This window comes from Zea mays, chromosome 1, assembly GCF_902167145.1.
Source record: "Zea mays cultivar B73 chromosome 1, Zm-B73-REFERENCE-NAM-5.0, whole genome shotgun sequence".
Taxonomy (NCBI): Eukaryota; Viridiplantae; Streptophyta; class Magnoliopsida; order Poales; family Poaceae; genus Zea; species Zea mays.
Genome location: NC_050096.1, coordinates 162,869,126 through 162,879,429, shown reverse-complemented (window position 1 = coordinate 162,879,429; position 10,304 = coordinate 162,869,126). Strand labels below are relative to the sequence as shown.

The 10,304-nt window shown below is 47.5% G+C and overlaps 1 protein-coding gene across 1 annotated transcript; it reads left to right on the top strand.

Moving 5' to 3' along the window:
- The first annotated feature begins 396 nt into the window (after window positions 1–396).
- On the top strand, window positions 397–7,704 carry LOC100191575 (uncharacterized). Its single transcript, NM_001137005.1, has 4 exons — window positions 397–1,509; window positions 1,797–1,960; window positions 6,141–6,187; window positions 7,248–7,704. Exons 1-3 carry the CDS (start codon window positions 421–423, stop codon window positions 6,178–6,180), a joined length of 1,293 nt encoding a protein of 430 aa, NP_001130477.1. The 5' UTR covers window positions 397–420; the 3' UTR covers window positions 6,181–6,187; window positions 7,248–7,704.
- Window positions 7,705–10,304: the final 2,600 nt, after the last annotated feature.

Genomic DNA, 10,304 nt, shown 5'->3' with positions numbered 1-10,304 from the left:
GGGCCCAAAATTCTGAGGGGCCTAAAAAACTTCTTAGCTCAGTAGTAAGCCTAAATAATATGCATCAATGAACAGACTAACATTACATCATCTAAGCTAAACTCAGTTAGCAGCTAGACTATTGCTCTTCAAACATATATATTAATACATATGTTTATTTATATACTCTATGACAATATAATTTCGTAAAAAATAGATAGATTTAAAAAAATTATCTAGTAAACCTTTTGCAATTCAGAATACATAAATTTTATTACAACGTAATTTCAATTATATTTTTTTTATAAAATAGGACCCCTTTTGAAGTTTAATACATGGCCTTTAAATTTGTCGGCTCGCCCCTGATAAGTTATAGTGCTGACTGCTGAGCGAGCAGATTCGAATCACGTAGGAAGACGAGAAGAGCCGAAGAGGGCTCATATGTATAACGTGTATATGTATCCTTCCCTCCTAATCTTCCGCCCCGAACAGCATTCTCCTCCTCCCTCCCTCCCTCCCTCCCTCCCTCTCTCCGCTTCGCCAAACCCTGGTACTCAGAAGACAATGGCGACGCAGCAACCGCTTCCCCCCGCCGACTGCGTCGGCGATAACACCGTCGACCGCGACGTCTGGCTGGCCTGCGCCGCACCGTTTTCCCGCATCCCCACCGTCGGCGACGAGGTCGACTACTTCCCCGACGGCCACATCGAGCAGCACCTGTCCGCGGCGCCGCAGCCGCTCCCTGCGCAGCACCGCTTCCACTGCACCGTCACCGACGTGAGCCTCGGCGTGGACGACAAGACGGACGAGGTGTTCGCCAAAATCTCCCTCAGACCACGGCCAGGCCGCGCCGCCGCTCCTCCTCCGGGCCCCGGCGGCAGCAGCAACAGCCCCGCCCCCAGCCCCCCACAGAAGCTCAGATACTTCACTAAGGAGCTCTCGCAAACCGACGTCTACGCAAGGTTCCGCATCCCGCTGGACAACGAGCACGTCTTACCCATACCCATGGTCGACACGGACGGCGTGCAGCGCCAGGACGTCGTCATGCGCGACACCAGTGGCAAATCGTGGAGGTTCTCCAAAACCTACAGCGTCAATCCGAGCAAGCAACACTCGCTCACCACCGGGTGGTTGGATTTCGCCAAGGCCAAGCGGCTCGCCGCGGGGGACAAGATCGTCTTCATGCGCCGCCCCAACGGCGACCTCATCGTCGGCGTGCGGCGCCTCGACGTGCCCAGGTACCCGCTGTTCGACTTCCAAGGCCCGGACCCGGATCAGCCGGCCCAGGACGTCATGGAGGCCGTACGCCTCGCCGCCGCGGGCAGGCCCTTCACAGTCACCTACTTCCCGAGACAGGCCGCCGTGGAGTTCATCGTCCCGCGCAGCGAGGTGGATGACGCGCTCGCCACCAGCTGGGAACCAGGTGCGCTGGTGCGCATGGAGGTTATGGAGGACGAGAACAGGCAGTACACCATGTGGGTCGTCGGCCGCGTCGAGGCGATCCGCCAAAACATCTGGCGAATGCTCGAGGTTTTGAAATTATCGTCTCGTCTTCCTTCCATTGGCCTGATGACCTTCACGCCTTGACCCTTATTTTTATATTGCGGTTGGGAGTTCTTCTGTCGGATTGGATTGGACATGTCTGTTTTTCTGTTTCTGTTTCGCCTCCATTATACTTGTATATTCCGATTTCCGATCAATCTGTTTGTTGAAAATTACTGATTTGCTATTTCTTGATTTCGAGCTATAACTAATGATGGATTTGTCGTGCTTATTGCTTTTGAACTGAATATATTATTGACACAACACAACTACAGATCATCTGGGGTGTTCCGTCCCATCCTCCTCCTCTTGCAACAATGAGATCTGTGAATGCTTGGCAAGTGTCACGCCCCTGGCCACCGGAAGGTCACCGGCGACGTGAGCCACACCAATTCGGCGACGAAGCGCCAGGAACACAGACGCAACTCGAAGCACGAAGGTAAGAAAACTTCTATTCAGTTCTGTATATTTCTCTCCCCGTTCCGATGACAGGTTACAGTATATATTGCCTGGTCTATTGGGCCGGCCCACTCACTGATCCCTGGCTTAACAGCCCAATTACTTATACACAAATCTTGGCTTGAAAGCCCATCACACCATTACAGAATCTCTATACACTAATAGCTTCTACTTCCTCGTCAGCGACCATAGCAGTCATGACATCTCCCCCTGCTGCAAAACTTGCTTGCCCTCAAGCAAGAGCATGTGGAAATTTCTCCTTAAGCACATAGCCTTCAGTTGTATCCAAGCAGCCCCCACTAAATCCACAATCCCGTTGAGCACCAGTACAACCAATACCACATTGTTATACCCATATCGTGCTGTATAGGGAAAACAACCCCCAATTTTCCACAGTCGAGGATGATCCTGGATAGCAAACAAGTATTGCTGCTCTTCTTTCTCTTGCTCAGTAACTGACCACTGCTCTCCGAACTGCTCCACCATAGTTTGCAGACCGATCCACCATGCTTCCGCTGCGCTTACAGAACACTCCCACACCATTGAATCATGAAAGCTTCGAATCAATTTAGTGCTGAATGTTGAGCTCCTGCCCACCCAAAATTGAGGAAGTCTTCTAGTCTTGTCCTTCTGCACTGAGAACACATTCCCATATGGAATGTAAATGGTCACCCTCGGCCACAAATCCTGAACAAAAGCATCAGTCGCTATCTTCTCCTTGCCTCTATCATACACCATTCTGAACTGTAAGCCCATTAATTTGTTCATGAATTTTTGTTGAGTGTATGGCTGAGACTGAACTGCCATAGCACCGTTTCCTGGGCTAAAACCATTTAGCCACCATTGTGTCAGTTCAGATATCCCATGTCGAAAACTACCTTTGTTTTGCCTCCCCTCAAAGAGCAACACATTCTTGCATTCCAATCTCACCTCTTGCCCAGTACATGCTTCATATAGAACAAGCATGAAATTATCCTTAGTAAAGGGTGCTGCCCAGTTGGATACATGAGCAAATGAGCCATTTAGAATAGCTTGATCTCCGCACTGGTTAGAACAAAAGAAAATAAACTGGTCTGCATCCTGCCTACCAAATGAGGACACTGGTATACCATTTATCCAGGCGATTCCAAGCGCAACCAAGCTTCTGTAGGAGATTTCTGGTGCAAGATGTTTTAAAACCTGTGCTGCCCATTTTTGCATGGTTATCCATACTTCAAAAGTAGAAGCTTCACAAGCCACACCCATGGATGGCCAAGGCTCAAATGAAGATGGCTTGATATCCTCATTATTCAATAGAACACAAACTAACTGCCTCTTCTCAATAATTTCATTCTTGATACGGCTCCCTAGAAGTTGATCACCAAAACAAGTTTGGGCACTGCCAGAAACAAAATACGCCACATGTGCAGAACTGCAAGTTGTGATTTCGCTGCGCATTGTAGCAACTCCATGTGAAAGATCTTCAGCTTGAAGGGGTGGATGAGCACTGGCTCGGTTCTGAAGTTTACTCGCACAAATCTCAATATTCAAGAGTGCATTCAAGCCATCTTTTAGTGTGCCCAATAAACATGCATCCAGGGTGCATGGTACTCCACAGAGAAGAAATTTCAGGTTCATGTCTTCATCATGTATTCTTATAGCTGAAAAACCTTCAAAACAACCTTCTTCCTCATCCACTTCATCTGTCATAGCCTCATGTATGTCGCTACCCACAACCTCTTCTTCATGATCATCAACCCAAGCGACGCCTACAATCTTGCCTGCACCATTAGTTTCATTGATTGATTCTGGAGCCAATTCTTGAGAAAGAATACCGCCAGCACTAGTAGCATCAACATTTTCAGCATCCTGCTTAGGGTCATCCTCAAGCACACTGACCACACTAGCAGGAATAAACTCATCCCTGTTTCCTCCATTCATAACCACTGCGGTTGCCTCATCTTCAACGTCACCCTCCTTCTTAGCTGATTCTTTTAAGGCTTCTTCACCTTGAGCAAGCTGCTGCAGTAATCCTTCATGCGTGTGAGTTTCAGCTTGCATCTCCCCATCCCATGCCACTGTAAGACCCATTTCACTGGATATTGAGTATGTACTTACTTGCTGTGACATTCCAACAAACAACCATGGGGCATCAGGCACAACATCCTGCTTGCAATCGTTGGGCATCTGGTTCCCCATTCCATGAGCTAGACGCTGCCAAAAATCAAGTGAATCGGAACGAAGTAACACTTCTTCATCCCAGACCACCTTCTCAGCAGATGTTTCATCGAACACTGAATAACCAGAACCTCCAAAGCACCTTGGAAGGGCAATGACCTCCTCACTGCAGTAGGGGGGCATTTCATCGAACACAGGAGGGGCCATACCTCCAAGCAAAGCTGGGATGTTCCGCACTGCTGCTTCCACGTTGCACGTATGATCGTGCAGACCCTTCTGCTTCACCTCCATCGCCTCCAACCTACTGTCGAGGCGATCCAGGACCCGCATCACTTTGTCCCATCGTTCCTCGCCCTTCTGCTCCGATGTCGGCATCGCAGCGAGCAGGATGCTTGTCTGAGCGGACGACATCACCAACGACGTTGTAGCGAGGAAACGCCGCAGATCGTCGATGGAAAACGAAGCCTGCGTCGACGACCCAGCCGAGTGAACGACACCCAGGCAACTCGTCGAACAGGTTATCTCCGGTCTCCGCCGCCAACACCACCAAGTCGACTGTCTACCGGAGATCGACGAGCGTCGATGATGCGATGCCGATGCCGAGAGCCCGAGAGTCGTCGATGGAGACGGGAACCCGTGTCGAAGACCCTGGTCACCGCAGCAACGACGCCGATGAGGAAGACACGAACCGCTCCCCGAGACGCCGAGGATCGGAAGCTTTGATACCACTTGTCACGCCCCTGGCCACCGGAAGGTCACCGGCGACGTGAGCCACACCAATTCGGCGACGAAGCGCCAGGAACACAGACGCAACTCGAAGCACGAAGGTAAGAAAACTTCTATTCAGTTCTGTATATTTCTCTCCCCGTTCCGATGACAGGTTACAGTATATATTGCCTGGTCTATTGGGCCGGCCCACTCACTGATCCCTGGCTTAACAGCCCAATTACTTATACACAAATCTTGGCTTGAAAGCCCATCACACCATTACAGAATCTCTATACACTAATAGCTTCTACTTCCTCGTCAGCGACCATAGCAGTCATGACAGCAAGTTGCGTCCCTTCCTCCTCTTACAACGGCTCGGTGGAGTATGATCCGATCGGAATCAGAAAGCCAGGCCCAGAGCCCTTCTTCTACTCGAGCCAGCAGGCACACCGGCAGCGGCCCTTCTGCTGCACCCTTCTCTGCAACGCCACCGCGTACAATAAGCATCCCCAGTGCTTCTCCCCCCAACAACCCAGTGAGCTTGTCTCCACTCCAGAACGTGAAGAGCATAAAGCTCTTTGGCGAAATAATCTCTATTGATGGTGGTGGTGGTGGTTCTGAACAAGTGAATCGAGCTCCTCCCTCCTCCTCCTATGGTGGTGGTGATGCTACGGATGATGACGGTGGTGTTGAAAAAAAAAATGTCTAAACCAAACGATGCGCCTGTAAACACACACACTGATCTTATATGCTTTTGTTGTGCAGACGCCTGGATAAGTCTCTACATCATTTACACACCACCTTTTTTTTCATTCGTTGTCTCTCCAGACTCTAGGCTATATAATGCTTGCAAATTGCAACTGCCTCTTTTAGTTGCCAGACAAGATCGATACTAAGATGTACTATGATTGATCCATATCTGTCGTTGAGAAGGCTGTCCTTGAGGTGTCTTAGTTCAAATTTACGTGAACGATACCACCTTAAGTGGTTCTTATGTTCTTGCTGTCAAATTTTTAGATACAACGAGAAAAGAATTCAAGATATGTTTGATAGAGCTACAAATTAATCAAACAGACGTGTGATGCGACCTTTATGCACCCAGTTAAATATATAAAGGATGATGTGAGACAAAACCTATTTTGAAACCCATGTCAAACACGATAGCCTTAGATGTCGATAAGAACGGTGAACGTATGGACAACAAAAGGAGTATCAAAGCATGATTGCCTCGCTTCATTACTTGACGACAACAAGACCGGGCATACATTTTATTGTGCTTGTGTGCTCATTTTCAGGTGTCCCCGCACACATCCTATAATTAGACAGTCAAAATAGTCATGAGGTACCTTCATTTTACTCCTGAGTTTGTTCTTTGATATTCCTCCTTTTTAGTCATGTCATTGTGTGGGTATTCTGATGTGGATTTTACGTGTTGTCATTTGAATAACAAGTCAGCTTTTGAGACATCAATTTTGGAGGTCTTCATTGGCTTCTTGTAACCGGTCTAGTGTAGTGTAGCCCAAATTAACAAAAAGGCTAAGTATGTTGCTATCACTAGCTGTTGCTTATATTTATTTTAGATGATAGCCACCTTGTGAGACTTTGGCTTAGAGTTTCACCGAGTGCCTTTTCTTTGTGATAGCGTGACATAAGTGTTGCTAAAAATCTAGTACTAAATTCCAAAACTAAGCACTACATTTTCATTTCCTAAGAGATCGTTATAAGAAAGGGGACATCAACCTATGCCATGTTGACACCTAATGACATCTTATTGACATCCTCACCAAACCTCTTGATCAAGACACTTTTGCTCCACTTGCAAGTGGAGTTAGGTGTGTGCTTCCTTTTTTAGAGGAGGGAAACATTTTTAGTTGTATAGTAGTATTTTTGGTTCTTCTCTGTAGTTTTTGCTTTTCTTTTGGATTTTTGTAACATATCTGCACTACATCTCATCATGTATCATAAAACATTTTGAGCTTCATGTGTATAATTGTTAGAATGTGACTATGCTCTTTGTAGTTTGTTCCATGTGTACATGATGATGCTATGGCAAGCATAGGCTTATTTTGCTCATAGTGATACAATCTTGTTGAGCTAAGCTTGTTTTCTGAATTGTGAACATGTTTAATACTTTCTAAATCTGAAATCTTGTTTGGTCATTGTGTTTGTGTGGTGGTGTTGACAATGCACTCATCAACTGGGATCGGACATGTCTGCTTCTGTTTCGCCTCCATTATACTTGTATATTCTAATTTCTGATCAATCTGTTTGTTGAAAATTACTGATTTGGTATTTCTTGATTTCGAGCTATAACTAAATATATTATTGCTCTTGAACTGAATATATTATTGACACAACACAACTACAAATCAACTGGGGTGTGGCTGTTCCGCATCGTCTAGCATCAACGACGAGATATGTGAATGCTTGGCAAGTTGTGTTCTCTCTCCTCTTGCAACGACTGGGAGGAGGCTGATCGGGTCGGAATCGGAAAGCTAGGCCTATGGCCCTTCTTCTTCTACTGGAGCCAGCAGGCACACCGGCGATGGCCCTTCTGCTGCACCCTTCTCTGCAATGCCACCGCGTACAATAAGCATCCCCAGTGCTTCTCCCCCCAACAACCCAGTGAGCTTGTCTCCACTCCAGAACGTGAAGAGCATAAAGCTCTTTGGTGAAACAATCTCTGCTGATGGTGGTGGTGGTTCTGAACAAGTCAATCGAGCTCCACCCTCCTCCTCCTAATGGTGGTGGTGATGCTACGGATGATGATGGTGGTGTTGAAAAAAAGATGTCTAAACCAAACGATGCGCATGTACGTACTTGAAGGTATATCCGTATATATGCCATGACACTTCATCCGTTCTCGGTGTGTTTTTTCTTGTAAAACACACACACACTGATCTTTGTGGATGTCAGCTAGCCTGAGAGAAGGGACTTTAGTTGAACACCAACTTGTTGGCCTTTTTTCTGTCGCTGTCTGTCCAGACTCCAGGCTATATAATGCTTGCAAATTGCAATTGCCTCTTTTAGATGCCAAACAAGATCAATGCTAAGATGTATATGATTGATCCATATCTGTGGTCTCCGCTATTACATATACCACGTTGAATGATTGATTTGTGTTGGGTGCCAAAATAGGCAGCCGGACGGTCCGCGCGCGTAGAATTAGTTAGGTTTCCGAGTTTCTTGCGGGATTTGTTAGCGAAAACCGCGGATTTAGCTTGGGATACAGATTGTAATGGGTGCAGAGCTCCCCTTTATATATGCATAGAGGACTACGACCGATTAATCATCAACAATCGAATCAATAATCAGTTTACATCTCGGTTTTAGCTTAGGCATTAGGAGTAGTTCTAGTTTAGCCTTAGATTAGCCTTTCCCAATCCCAAATTCTCTGCTTCTCTTTGGCTCTACGTCGATTAGAGCTGTCTAGGGTGTCCTGCCGACCCTGGACAAGGCCTAGGACCTCTCCTCCCCGATGTGGTCCCTCCTAGGAGCGAGATCCAGGCGCCGCCGGCGAACTCCGCCGCCCCTGCGCACGCGCGGACCATCCAGCCTCCATGCGCAGACCGTCCGGCCCGTCAAGCAGGGAACCAGCCTCTACGCCAGGTCGTGTACCGTCCGGCCCCTGGCCGCGGTCTGTCCGTGCCTCCACAGAGAGCACTATCGCCGATTCTCAACACAGTGATTGACGCCCAGATTGGCGCCAACACACTTTTTGGCGACTCTGCTGGGGACATCGCTTATAGACCTATCAGATCAGCCCTCAATGGTCGGTTCAAAAGATAGCTATGACATTTCCACCGGCAATATCATAGAGCCGACTTGGGAAACCTTGTCGGTTGACAAACAGCTCCAGTTCGAGGAGCACAAGAAGCAGCTGATCTAGGAAGCAAAAGCAAAATTCCTGGCCAACTTCAAGGTGGACAGAAATAACAAAGTTGTTCGACAGCGGGTGATAGATCTGGCTGCGCTCCGTCCTACTACAGCTACCCCTGAGGTAAGCAATACAAACGAGCTCTAGTCTCTTAAAGCTTATATAGATGAACAGTGAGACCAAATGCAAAATATTATAAGGGGTATGCAAAAATGATTATAGAAGGCTAGAACATGCATTTGATAAATCTGCTATTGCAAATTTTCCTTAGCACGAGGTTGAATTGGGGGAAAACACGCGTGATTCATCGGCTGCAGGTTGTCACGACCAGACACAACCCCTTTATGGGATGTCGATAGACACGTACCTCGGGCAACCATAGCCTCCTACGCACATCGAAGATAAATTCGTCGATCTGTGCATGTCCGGACCGTCCGCACGTGAGCGTGGATCGTCCAGGCCAGCAGCGACCGGTCCCATTTTTAATGAATTATCGAGACATGCGCCCGAGCCACCACATAATGTGTAAACCCTAAACTACTCAGTCAGACCATCCACATACAGCGACGGACCGTCCACATACAACAACGGACGATTCGGCCATATGGTCGGACAGTCCGCTCACACAGCCGGACGATCCGCATATCTAACCGGATGGTCTGACTAAAGTTCCCATCATATGTTTTTGAGGAAGATAGTTACCCAAATCATCCATCCCTGCTAAACTTTCCATCATATCCTATAGCATCCCAGCACCATAATAGCATTCCAAACACATGAGGGTGAGTACTTTTCGGCCCATAGAAGGCCGGAAAGAGACGGCCGATCCTATGAACCACATAGAGCAAATATTAATATGCCACAAAACTCAAACCAATGGGGGGCAAGACTGTGGCAGAACCGCCCAGATTATTCCAGCTTAAGTGCCCGAGTCACGCCTTGAAGGCAGCAACACACTTAAATCGGAATAACCCGTCAGTTCTTCAGATCTCGTCCGATAGAGCCACTTACCAAGGATCGAGTACCATTAGCTCACACGATGGTGAGACTCAGAGACAATACAATAAACATGGAACCACGAATTAAAGTACTTGAGTTGTTACATAAATCGGAGTTTGATAAAAGATAATAGTGTTCATAATAGTGCAGCGGATAATAAATAACGTTGATAACAAGGAATAGGGCAAGGCCTCGCCCACTACTCCTCTTGGTCCTCTCCTGCCGAGGCAGCATCCCACTCGACCGTCCAACCCGGTGGCAGGGTGGCTGGCCAAGTCACGCCATCAAACATGTCTTGCAGTGAACCTGTAAAAATGATGCCACAAGTAAGGCTAAGTATCCTAATACTCAGTTAGGCTTACCTGGTGTGAGGAGTCTACTCCTCTACCTCTAGACCATGAAGAAGTTTGGCTGAGGGAGATTAGTTTGCCAAAAGCACTAGCTGAGTCTAAAACAAGTTTTAGCTTTTCAAGTTCTAGCAATCCATTTACACTAGGTTTGCTTCTCTCTAAGCATACATGGTAACAATCATTTAGTGCAATGTGGCAGAACTTCCCAAGTTATTGGGCCCACATGCACCTGC